The sequence below is a fragment of the Rhopalosiphum padi genome, chromosome 2 (assembly GCF_020882245.1).
Source record: "Rhopalosiphum padi isolate XX-2018 chromosome 2, ASM2088224v1, whole genome shotgun sequence".
Lineage (NCBI taxonomy): Eukaryota > Metazoa > Arthropoda > Insecta > Hemiptera > Aphididae > Rhopalosiphum > Rhopalosiphum padi.
Genome location: NC_083598.1, coordinates 38,663,015 through 38,676,452, shown reverse-complemented (window position 1 = coordinate 38,676,452; position 13,438 = coordinate 38,663,015). Strand labels below are relative to the sequence as shown.

General features: G+C 28.3%; 2 protein-coding genes across 8 annotated transcripts in view; both read left to right on the top strand.

The window, feature by feature from the left end:
• LOC132920731 (inositol-trisphosphate 3-kinase homolog) overlaps positions 1-5,429 on the top strand; it is a 75,276-nt gene extending 69,847 nt beyond the window's left edge. For all 5 annotated transcript variants that reach the window (XM_060983368.1, XM_060983370.1, XM_060983367.1 and 2 more), the window contains 6 exons: positions 3,346-3,447; positions 3,583-4,056; positions 4,182-4,316; positions 4,397-4,570; positions 4,655-4,828; positions 4,913-5,429. In XM_060983368.1, the coding sequence (XP_060839351.1) occupies positions 3,346-3,447; positions 3,583-4,056; positions 4,182-4,316; positions 4,397-4,570; positions 4,655-4,828; positions 4,913-4,987 (1,134 nt within the window). In that variant the 3' untranslated portion in view covers positions 4,988-5,429. The remainder of the gene's footprint in view (positions 1-3,345; positions 3,448-3,582; positions 4,057-4,181; positions 4,317-4,396; positions 4,571-4,654; positions 4,829-4,912) is intronic.
• A 3,397-nt stretch (positions 5,430-8,826) lies between these two features.
• On the top strand, positions 8,827-11,634 carry LOC132923504 (uncharacterized). 3 transcript variants are annotated; one of them, XM_060987544.1, is made up of 4 exons: positions 8,827-8,994; positions 9,145-9,166; positions 10,814-11,085; positions 11,162-11,634. In XM_060987544.1, the coding sequence occupies exons 3-4, from the start codon at positions 10,832-10,834 to the stop codon at positions 11,418-11,420; spliced, it is 513 nt and encodes a 170-aa protein (XP_060843527.1). In that variant the 5' UTR covers positions 8,827-8,994; positions 9,145-9,166; positions 10,814-10,831; the 3' UTR covers positions 11,421-11,634. The 3 variants fall into 3 exon arrangements, with proteins under 3 accessions (XP_060843527.1, XP_060843526.1, XP_060843525.1); XM_060987543.1 differs by lacking the exon at positions 9,145-9,166 and having other exon boundaries at positions 8,829-8,987; XM_060987542.1 differs by lacking the exon at positions 9,145-9,166 and having other exon boundaries at positions 8,829-8,994.
• Positions 11,635-13,438: the final 1,804 nt, after the last annotated feature.

The following is a 13,438-nucleotide window of genomic DNA, read 5'->3' as shown; positions in this document are numbered from 1 at the left end:
TAATTTAGTAGTATAATATTATATTGACATTTGACACCTGTAGTCTGGTCCGGATAATATAACTCAATCGACACAATATCAGCATTTATTATTATAATAATTATTTTTTTTTAACTTATATAGGTACATAATATTTTTATAACCAAAGCGGCGTTTCTTATCACACTATATTATGTATTTATATATTTATTTATTTATCTTTCCACATGAACGTGTTACCCACGTGATGTGATTTTATAATAATATTGTTCACCTCCAATTTGCCTATTAGTTTTCGTTTCCTTCGTTTGACCGCAAACAAAAAGTGCATTTAAATCATTTCCGTTATCTTCAAACATTTTTCCGTTATACTATTTTCAACCTTGGTTGTTATATCGTTGTCACCGGTCCCTATATCATCAAATGACAAATCCGATTGTATGTCCTATTATTGTGTATTGTACACGGTATATTACTATAAGCACTGCTGTGCTGTTTATTACTATTATTATTTATTAATATTCACGCTACACGTGTATAACATTGTAAATTTTTTTTAATTAATTTCTTTTGAAATCTATCGTTTGCCGAATACGCAAGTGTTGTTATTATCATTGTTTTTCAGATTTCAGGTTCGCTCATTCGAAATGAGATTGATATAACACACATGCTGCTGCCCCATGGCATACTGATGATTTCCTCGTTGTATATTTCGTATTATTATACATATAGTTAAGCCTAGTCTACGAAAACGTGAAACAACGCCAGTCGCCACTTTATTGTTTGTTTCGTCGCAGCTTGCAATCGTATTGTACTTCCGACTGCCGATATTCACAACGTATAGATAGGTATAATTCGTTGTTGTAAGCCTAAAAATAATTGCACAGAGATGATGCACGTACAAAATGACACATTTCAATCTACCTATATATTAATTATTTTTTTTATAATTGCTACTTCATGGGTAAAAGTTTCTGTAACACTTATAGGTGTGTAGTAAACTGAACAAATGTATTGACTTTGAGTACATTAATAAATAGATCAAAGGTTGAGCTTTCGGCTTTAATTTATAACTGATTGTATATTTAAAATTATTATATTGTATTTTGTACGTTCATATCGTATCTACATTTAAAGCTAAAACTACGCATCTGTAATGCAGTGTGATGGATAGTATTATTAGCTAATTTAGTATGGTTGTTAATATATAAAATAAATATAATTTATTCAAAAATGAGAACATTTTAAACCGTTATTAAACGTTTTTATTTGATTTTAAGTTTTTTTTTCAAATTTAATATTTTTACAAGCGATTTTGCCGTAGTTATTAATAATATATTGTTGTTAGGTATATTATTGTATTTTAATATATAATATACTATATATTATTATTCGTATATGATTGGACATAGACTACATAGTTATTATACTATGATTTGATTTTATAGAATGTATAGTGCTTGTTTTAAAGATTAAATGTTGTATGTATGATAATACATTTTGGATTCGTTTATTTTAATTGTATGTTATATTACGTATATTAATATTATAATATTATAATATATCAGAATTATTTGTGGGTTCGAATATCGAAAGTTCTATAAAGAATTGACCACAAACATTTTTATCGTAATGATAATGGAAGGTTAATGAAATAATAATATTTTAACGACCACTTTCAAATAGTTTTGTTGCTTGTATAATCATATTTGCCAAGTTAATATCTCATATTTTATGATTTATTATGTGTTTTTAACACATAGTTTATATAGCTGTACCGTACCCCCATGATATGTATTTTATATTCAAGCATGGTGTTTGAACGCCTAACGAAAAGTATATTTTTATTTATTTTGTACTACCGGGCTATACTAAATTATAATGTGATTAACCAGTATACTGCTACTTTTGGCCCAATGTCCATCATTGTCTCAAGATATTATAATTATAGACTCTTATTTCCACTTATAATTGTGCAAGTCTCCATTCCGTTATGCTCGCGGCTGTGATAGAGGCCCATACACGTTGCACACTTCAGTTTTTACAAAACACCATAGTTTAATCATTTATTTGTCATAAGTAAAATAAACATTTTGCGTTATGATTACTTCTATTTATTTGTAGTAGTGGCAACTAGCAGGTATACTACGTGTCTACGTACAAAGCTACAGACCATCACCATATTATAAACTCTGGTCACTAAATTGTTTAAATCGTAATAGTCGTGGTTAGGTATTAGTTGAAAAATAAATGTAATCGCACCCGGAGTTATTAAACAATATTAGCTGTCACGACAATAATTGTTCTCTAATGTAGATTTACAAAAGTCATTAAGTAATAAATAATGTCTTATTTAAGTTAGTTTTAAATAGTTTTAAACGCAATTTCATTTTACGGTTCAAGACAGAAAATAATATCGACCATTATAATACTAATATTTAATACTATTCACACTACCGAATCTCTAAATTCAACAGATATAACACCTTTCTATGACTATTCGTAATTCGATCACGTTCTTTGATGAAAATCACGAGTACGAACTACGAAGTACCCATTCGGTTGAATTGCGATTGTAAATAAGTTTAAAAATAGATTTTAAAAAGTATAATTATTATTCTTGGCATAGCATCATTTTCGTCGAGCATTCCTAGGGGTCTTGAGAACAGTAACAATAACAATAACACGAATGTGCCCATTAAACACCAAGTCACCGCGTGACTGACGACCACCTCGTTGAAAACTCGTCAGTTTTACGTGTCAAATGTGGGCAACGAAAATAAAAATTTCGTGTTGATCGTAGTATTATTATTTAAGTCCGCGCGTAGGTATGTATTTGCAATTTGCACATAATTCAGGTAGATTTAATGACGCACAAAATTATAAAAAAATATAAAAAGTAACGATAAATATATAATATTAATTATATAAAGTGAATCCAATTCACTTCTAAGTATTTAATATACATATAAATAATATCAGGTTTACCTTGACCGTATGAATCTTGTCGGCAAAACGTATATGCATTTTGTTTTTAGAATTCCAAGGGCTTCGCAATGTGTGTTCATTAGTATGGAGGCGACATTATATTATTATATACCTATGTATTGCTTTGTGCATATTTATGTATATTTTGGTTGAGAAAAAGCGGAAATTGACAGTGTCTAGAATCGATATAGTGCCAGCCGTATCGGTGTTTATAGTTTATTTTATTCTCTATTCGTTAGTGTTCAATCGTGTTAGGTATATTGTATAATAAATAATAATTTATTTATTTTATTGTGCCACTAAATAGTTTGTCCTTTAGGCCTTCAATATTGCAATAATTGTAATAGTATAATAATATTTGGAATTTTTATTTTTTAGCAAACCGAAAACGAATGGAAGAACTCGCAGTGCAATACTGTGACTTCATCGGCCAAAAAGAACCACAAGAAAGAAAACTCACTGTTAAAATTCTTGGCGTTGGTATGTATATGCATATGTCATGTAATATCGATTATCTCTTCATTGATGGTCGTGAAAAAACCCGTTTAAAATTTTAAATTCTCAAAATATCAGCAGGATGATAAAATATAATGTGGCTTTTATTTTATTTTTTAGAACGCTCTAGAGTTGAGTGCACCCGCCAGCGATGTTTTGTTGCGCAACAACAGCACGAACACAGCCGGTACCGCGACGGATTCTGAAGTGCGAAACGCAGTCAAGTCTCAAGAAACGGCGACATCCAATGTACAGTCGACCACTTGTAGGTCGGCCTCACAACAGCAGTCGTGGTTCCAGCTTTCCGGACATCCGGACTGTTTTGCACCCGCCGGCCTGGGTACGATATGGAAGAAGTGCAGCGGCGGCACCGAGAGGGACGTGTATGAGGCGCTTTCCAACGAGCCTAGTCTTCAAGACATCGTGCCCAAGTATTACAGGGAAGTCGAGTACAACGGACAGACTTTCATCGAGCTGCAAGACTTGCTGTACGGCTTCCGAGACCCAAACGTCATGGACATCAAAATGGGCACGCGCACGTTCCTGGAGTCAGAGGTGAAAAACTCTTCGGCGCGACAGGACCTGTACCTCAAGGTGAGCGTATGATTAATACAATATTTTTAGCGTTGCGCGTATATTGCGATATATGTGCCTACTAAACGTTGATAATGCAAAAAAAAAATGCTATAATAACGGGGTTTTTGTTTTTTTTTATCTAGATGATTGCCGTCGATCCCGAAGCGCCAAATGCCGAAGAACGCAAGTTGCAAGCGGTCACAAAACTGCGGTATATGCAGTTCAGAGAAGAACAGAGTTCGACGTGCAGTCACGGTTTTAGAATTGAAGCTATGAAGGTAATTTACCTACATTTAAGGATTTTTTTTCTATTTCTAACATAATATCAAATAATAACCGTTGTGTAAAAACATTACAGTTTCGAGGCTCTCCGCCCGTTACGGATTTGAAGACTGTGAAAAGCGACGAAGAAGTGAATAACACTCTTGCTTTGTTCCTGGGCGACCGCCATGACATCAAACAGAGGCTGGTTGTCAGACTGAATGAAATACGGTCAAAATTGGATCGTTCTCATTACTTTAAAACTCACGAGGTAAGTTGGCCCGAGACACGTTTCGAAGACTTGTTCATTTTTTCGATCGATTACCTATACTAAATTGATGTGTTCCTACCAAAGATTGTGGGTAGCAGTATTTTGATCATATACGACGATACTAAGATCGGCGCTTGGCTGATTGACTTTGCTAAGACAAGACAAGTACCCGAACATACAGTACTTACCCACAGACGACCATGGGTGCCGGGCAACCACGAGGAGGGCTTCTTGTTTGGTCTCGACCATCTCATAGAGGTAAGTTAATTGCGTTCAAAAATCTTTAATATATTGTAGTGGTACACATTGCTTTAACCGTCAGTCTTTTTTTATTATTTTCAGTCAACTGAGAATTTACACACTCCTGTCTCAAAAGATTCTGTAGCGCCATCGAGCTCTATTAAAGTGGAAACTTGAAAACTTTGTCGTCGTTCAACTTTCTCGTGGAATTTATCTAGTCAATAATATTTTCGCCTATAGTACACCGAGAGATAAACGTGGTTCACATCCTCGTTACTATCACGTGTTAACATTTTTACACGATAACTATTTTTTTTTTCGTTCTTAAAATTAATTTTAAGTGGTATATTATATTGTTTTTTTAATACTAATTCAGTCAGTGTTGACTGACGCGACTGATTTTGCCTGAGCATTTGTAATCGGAGTACTCATTAAATATGCGTGAGAAAAAAATAAATTATTAATAATTTGCCCTTATATCCATACTACAACAGGTTTATGTACCTAAATTCTCGATTCATTTATAATAATTGTCCAGTATTAACATTGTATAAATATTTCGCATTTTTATTTTTAACTTTTTTTTTGTATTTACATAATATACATTTATTTATATGTACATACAATTGTTTTTTTTTTTAAGTGAAAATATCATATCATTTTGAAATTAATACTATTTTTATTCTTTAAATTATCTACAGCATTAATTTTAAATAAATATTTGCAAATATAATAATTTTATCTTTTCATACTACAAATCAATTGAATCACTATTTTATTTTTTGGAATATTACACACATCTATTATATTATCTAACTTAATTTAAAATGTTGTATAGATCATAAACTTTATTAATTATTTAATTATTTACTATACTATTCTTTTTATTTGCCTATAATATTTGTATGTAGTAATAATGTGTTAAAATAGCTATATAGTGGTCTTTGTAAGTGATCAAAATCAATTATAACTTTAAACCCTTATCAGAAAATTTTGGTTTTTGACCCAAGAGACTGGCGCTTACAATCAATTTAGATATCTTAGGACAATCAAAAGGTATACTAGGCACCACAATATGATGCATTTTGTGTTGTTAACAGATTGTGTTTAATCAAACCATTGAACTTTCATTAATGTTTGAGCTGAGGTTAAAAATTAATAATATTGCTTCATTTTGATTACATTAAAATTGTTAACAGAGACAAATATTCTACTCAAAAGTTTTGCATAAATTTACACACATAAATTATTTTTCCACTACTATTTATGTTTATATTGTAATGACACTTGGGTAGAAATTTAGTCCAAATTTGAAATTTATTTTATAATAGTGGTTGAAAAAGTACACATCATGGTAAAATATTATATGTTAATTGTAATATAAAATTGTATTTTGTCATAAGGTTTAAATTTATTGATTTTTTTCAACATTATTATTACTACTAAAATATTACAGTTCACAAAGTGTATGCCTGCAAAAATTACTGAAAAACTGATATAATGTTTGTATACAGGATGATTCAACAAGATGCCACCTTAATTTTTCCTTGAATACATTAATTTGGTAAATTTTAATTCTAGAATTATTAAGTATTTAAAAAATATTTTCATATTTTAAAATATTAAACTAGTAAAATTTCAAAATCATATTGTATGTGGAAAAACCCTCATAGTATGTTAATATTAGAGTTTATAGTAAATTTACCTATTATCAGATTTAAAGGTAAGAATATTATCTAGAAAATGACATATGCATCTATTGATATTATCATTTTAAAGTTAGTTATTACTTATTGTAGCTATGTAAAATATTACAACTTTAAAATTATAATATCAATAAAGGCATATGTAATTTTAGAGATAATATTCTAGCACAATTATATCTTTATGTCATATTATTATGAATTATAATTTATCTTAATTCATGGTTTATAATATAGTACTTATAGTAGTATCACAAATTCACAAACCAATAAGGCAATAAATTGTTATATATCTGTGTTCATAATATACAACATATTTTACATATTATTCAAAGACAAAAGGGGCGAAGAAACGTTTAGTAACATTAGCTTTAGCTAGCATACGCTAGAAGTAGGGTTGAGATTTTTTTTTTTAACTCTCGGGACAAATTTTTTAAATGTAGTGTTGTAAAAATATTGGGGTATTGACGCCTAGCTTTTTTGTGGATTCAGGAAACTAAAAATGAAATATATATATATTATATATTTATTTGGGTAGGTATTTCCTATAAAATATTAATCTATACGATAAGATTTAATTAAAGAGAGCCGAACATAGGTATTTGAATTTTGAGTGTATTTCCTATTATCTATACTCTTTAAAAAGTAATTATAAGAACTAAAAATCGTGACTCGCATCCCACTAAGAATTGAAGCAGGATGCGAGACAAGTATATTAAAAATTAGGAATGTCCCACTAAGTCTAGGGCGTTATAATTTATTTTCGATGGCCACCATAGTATTCGTTTTTCGTTATACCATGACTTACAGTCTTTATTAAAATGTTATAGCATTTCTTTGTGTCGGACTCGTGCGACAGTTAAAAAATGACGATGCACTTGTCTTTATGTGGCTACAAATGAGTTGTGTCTCAAATACTGAATTGTGTCCCGCAATATTTTTCTGGGTACACGAATTATGTCCAACAATTTTTATAAATTCAAATCGTTAATTTGTCTTTTTATAAAAAAAAAAGTATGTTCTGTATCAAAATATTTTACACAAAAAAAGATCTATAAGTGATATTGTGATATTATCATAGTAAAAATTGTAATCTAATCTAAAAAAAAAAAAATCAACGTTGTTTCGTCTAATAAATATAAATTTAAAATAAAAATAACTACATTAAGTTTTAAATAGTTTTAATCATCTTACATATAAAGCAAACATTTAAATAAAACAATTTTGGAATATCCGAGTATATATACGATATATACGTATATATACGATATGCCTAATATGGTAATATAGTAGATGATTATAATCAAGATGAATCACGGACGAAAAGTCCGCTTTAAAAAAAGGTGAACAAAAAGTCCGGATTCATTTTTTATAATCGGACAAAAAGTCCGAAAATACAAAATATTTTAATATACCTCATTAATATTTATTTTAAAAATTTAAAAATACTGAACACATATTATATTTTCGTATAACTAACAAAAATATAACGGAAATCCACTATGGTAGTATTAGTTTGGTACCTATAATAATGACAAATTTATATTTTTTTATTATAATTATGATATACTATTTTTTATTTGTTTTGTTTAGATTGACGTGTTTATAAATAAAATAAAATTCATTGTTTATTAAAATGTATTTAGTTAAAAATAAATTTTGATATTGTTGTTTTAATATTATGTTGTAATAAACTAATAAATTACATATATAATTATAAATGAAATTAAGAAAATAGAAATAAATATAATAATATAATGTCTATAAACATTTTTTAATTTTTAAAATAAATATTAATTTTATAAAATATTTTGTATTTTTGGACTTTTTGTCCGACTATAAAAACTGAATCCGGACTTTTTGTTTAACTTTTTTTAAAACGGACTTTTTGACCGATTACCAATCAAGATAGTTAGATAGATGAGTACAAATATACATGGTACAATGACAATCGTCGTAGTTCCATGTATACTTTAACTCCACGCGATAATAATAATGAACAAAATCGAACAATTTTATTCAGTAAATATCTTATAAAATATAGGTATGTGGGTATTTATACAAAATTGAAATGGCCAAATTTCTCGATTTAAATTTATAAAAAAATGTTTATTTCAATTAACCAAACAACATATTTTATTCTTGTGATCTAACTAGTGTAAACTTTATAAATAATTGGGACATAACTCGTTATTTGCGCTTTGTATTAATTCCAGACATATTACTTTATTAATATGTCTATGATTAATTCATAGCCCGCTGCCCGCGCCGAAGTTGTTTGGTTAAGTTGCCACCCTTGCGGAATCCGGGTAGCAGCCTGACTGGACGCGTAGTGTTTACTATATTTTATTTTTATTGTTTAGTTCTCAATCTCAAATTCTCAATGTTGGAAGTTGTTACCTTTGATCTGCATTAGTGAATTTTTACATTTTCGTCCGGTTAAGAAATAACAAAATACAAAGCACCTGTAGGGCGTAGGCTGTAAGTATTTAAAATAAAATAGTAATATATAGTCTCTGATTTGGTTATTTTTTTTTATTATATATTTATCGATTAACCTTTGTCTAAACGCGCATTAATTGTAAAAATACACGCCTTTATGATGTATCATCATTTTTCATTTTTTTTCAGTAACAAAACTGACAAATAAAATGTAAGTAATTTGTGGTATTTGTAATAATGTATACACTTGTTTTGACAACAATATTTATATTGTCATATTGTATGTATTAATTGATTTACCTATACAGACTTCATTAATCTTTTTATAGCTAATATACTTATTTAATTTTGTTTGAAAACTAAACGTTCTCATACAAAACAATGATGGCTGTATAATTCTATTATCTGTAGTATACTAGTATGCTCTATATATAGTATTATATTGGGACACTAATGCTAAACCAGTAAATAAGTTAATTGAATCCGGTTTGCATTTTACTGCTACTGCCATGGCTACCATGGTATATGTGATCCTTAATAGCTGATTGTTTGATTTATGCACTTATATCACTGGATTTTATACGGATCCATAACGCATGATTGTTGAATATATTTTTTATTGCCTTGAGAATTATGATTATGATAATATTCAAATGAAATTTTATGAAATAAGTCAGTTTAAAAAATTTCTGACTAGAAAAAACTGTGTGCAATTCTATTTTTTTCTATTCCTATTAAACAAGTGTAATTCTAAATCAACTAAACATTAGTTATAAGTTTACTTTAAGACGAAGAAGTATTATATTATAATATGGTATATTTGTATATTATATGTATTAAATATCTTGTTGACTGATTTATACTTCAACTTTCAACCTAAAAATATGACTAAACACCCTCTATGACAGATTATTTTTATAACTAATATAATAACAATACCATTATGGTATTTTAACTCGACATTTTTTGAATAAGATTACATATTAGTCCACATTTGATACTCATCCCATCATGCACTGAATATGTATAACATTCAGGGAGACATTAATGTTATATATTTGGCTCACTGCTAGATATTTATAAGCTACTAATTGGGCCCAGATTTACAGGAATTAAGAAAACAAACTATATACAGAATGTCCCATAAATAACGCTTTTTTTTTAAATTAGCTAAAAAATATTATTTTTTTTCCAAAAATGTCAAAAAAAAGTAGGATATATACAGTTTCAGTATAACATCCGGTGAATGTATGAACAATTATATTATGCGATTGTCTTCCACTAGCTTGTTGAAATGCAAAAGTGCGATCGAGAAAATTAATAATAACTGCCTATCCGTTCTCTTTGGTGAGTTTTATGGAGCCGCCTAACTGGAACTTTGGAGATAAACAGTTGAACCAGCTTTTTTGAATATTTATAAGCCGATAAATCTATGACACATTAGGAGTAACGTCTCAACCACATAAAATACAAAGTTATCACATTGTCTCCACACCACTTTCGTTCGTTTGGTAAAAGGTCTTAACAAACAACAATGCGTGTTTCAAATAACATTTAGTTTGTGTTGACACTTGACAAAAACTGATTACATTATAAACAACCAAAATGAGATACTTTTAAAATGAATTGATGTTTTATCTTATTATTTCAAAATTTGTCAAAAATTTTTACATTGTGCACATTTTGATAATGTTTAGAGCATGAGTGCATGCTAATTTATGCATTTTTGAGTGCATGAACTCATGAGCCCTGATAATGATTATTGTCATATTCAAATATAATATATCTATTGTACAGTAGATGATGAGCCGTTATATTATTCTTAATATACTTATAAAGTTTTAACTTTTGTCAACAGAATTTCTACGCTATAAAGATGTCAAAAAATCCATTTATGAACTGTAAATCGCATAAACAAAGAAAGATAAGAGATCTGATTGTCAATTCAAAAGAGAAACTATTTTGCCCTCATACTATGGTGAGATTCGGTAATGAGCAGTTTGAATTCAAAAGTATGTGGGTTTACAAAATGTGCTTAAAAAGTTTGTTGGGTGAAGATATTGACTATGAAGATTTGACTATTTGCAATACATTGTCAAGAAAAGATGAAGCTAATCCACCTACTAAAAAGTAATAGTTCATATAATCTTATTTTTTTATTAATTATTAAACATGATGCTAGTTTATTTATTTATTTTTTGTTCAGAAATGAATGTACACATTATATTTGTGAGACTTGTAACAAAATATTTACAACGCGTTTTACACTAAAGAAGCATCTAAAAGTGCATGAAAAGTCATCGAGTAGTATAGTCTCTGAACAATCTAATGATAAAGTTGAAGCAATGGATGATGTTGATGAAATTGATGGAGTTGATCTTTTAAACACAGAAAATAAAAATGATGAGGATAACGATGACAATTACGAACTGAGGAAGAAAATCCATGCAGTAGCATTGATTTGACGACTTCATTTTATTTCATTATATTCATATTAATTTTTTTTTTTATTAAATTAAATTAAATTTTATTAGCTTTTATTATTTTTATATATACAATTTCTTACAGGTTTTAAGCATCTCAAATTTTTTCATAGGCTTATTGTATTTTAGTTACAATTATATGTTTAACTTTGAATTATGATATAAATACAAATTAAAACAAATCAGTTATACTTAATTTATGCATTTTAAACATTTGTTACTATATTTATGATGGTACAAATGTCATATTATGTAATAACAATTGACAATATAAATAGAAATAATTGAGTAATTAGCTTGAATACCACAAAATGGACTCCTTACCTAACACCCAAATATCTTAACAGCATTTAATTATTCTATAAATATAAATTGATGAAATTGAAAAACACTGACAAAAAAAAAATCTTTATACCCTTACTTCCAAGATACAGTACATAGGTAAAATAGTGCTTATAACAAAAATAGCTAAGTATAATCAAAATGTTGAAATATGCAAATACTAGAAGTCACAAGCACTGTTCCTGAATACTATCATTATTACTCAATATTGTATAATTTAATTTTGATTCCATAAATACGCCCCTACCTATTCAAATGATTATACACGAAACTAATAACGAGTCTTTTTACTAGAAGCAGCTATATAAATTAATATATTAGACTTAAAAGTTGTATAAACAATCTTATGAAAAATTACAATTATGTATTCATAGTGGTGTTAGAGTAAAAACACATTATAAATCAAAAGAAAATAATGTTTCGAATATAATCTCATATTACGTATTACTGTTTTAAAAAATCAATATAAGGTTGTTTCCGAGTATTTTTCACTTCAAGTTTTGTTATTAATGATTTTGCTGAAAATAACAAATTAACGAGAACACTTTTTTGTGTGGATGTTTTTATACTACAAAATACGTGATACAACGTCTTAAGAGGACGCCATCTCATGTGTTGTCTCTTATCAAATTTAAAGGTAAGAATGTTATCTAGAAAATGACATTTGCAATTATTGATTTAATTATTTTAAAATGAGTTATAGTTATGTATAAAATATTAAAACTAAAATGTTCATTACTCATAAAATGATAATATCAATAATAGCATGTCAAAATAATAAATAATATTACCTTTAAATTTGATAAGAGACAGCAAATGCGAGATGGCATCCTCTTAAAAGACGTTGTATCACCTATTTTATAGTATAAAAACAACCACACAAAGAAGTGTTGTCGTTTTTGTTATTTGCAGCAAAATCATTAATAACAAAACTTGAAGTGAACAATACTCGGAAACAACTTTTTATCGATTTTTAAAATAGTATTTTTGTACATGATATGTGATTATCTTCGAACATTATTTTCTTTTGATTACTCTAAAACCACTATGAATAAATAATTGTAATTTCTCATAAGATTGTTTATACAACTTTTAAGTCTAATATATTCATTTATATAGCTATTATGTGCCGCTTCTAGTAAAAAAACTGTCAATTAGTTTGTGTATAATCATTTGGATAGAGGTGTATTTATGAAATCAAAATTAAATTATACAATATCGAGTAATAATGATAGTATACAGGAACAGTGGTTGTGATATTTCAACATTTTGATTATACTTAGTTATTTTTGTTATTAGTACTATTTTACTTATGTACTTGGAAGTAGAAAGATATAAATATTTTTTTTTGTCAGTGTTTGTCAATTTCATCAATTAATATTTAAAAAATAATTAAATGCTGTTAAGATAGTTGGGTGTTAGGTAAGGAGTCCTTTTTGTAGTGTTCAAGTTAATTATTCAATTATTCCTATTTATGGTTTATCGCTAGATAGTGAAAAATAAGTGAAATAAGTATTTATTTAGTTAAGAGGACCCACATGTGTTGTTTAAGTCTTACACACTCACGAGATGGCAAATTTTTGTTCACCAGTTTCAATACTGTACTGTTAGTTTTGATAAAAGATTGAACTGACCTATTATAAAATGTAAAGGTAAGA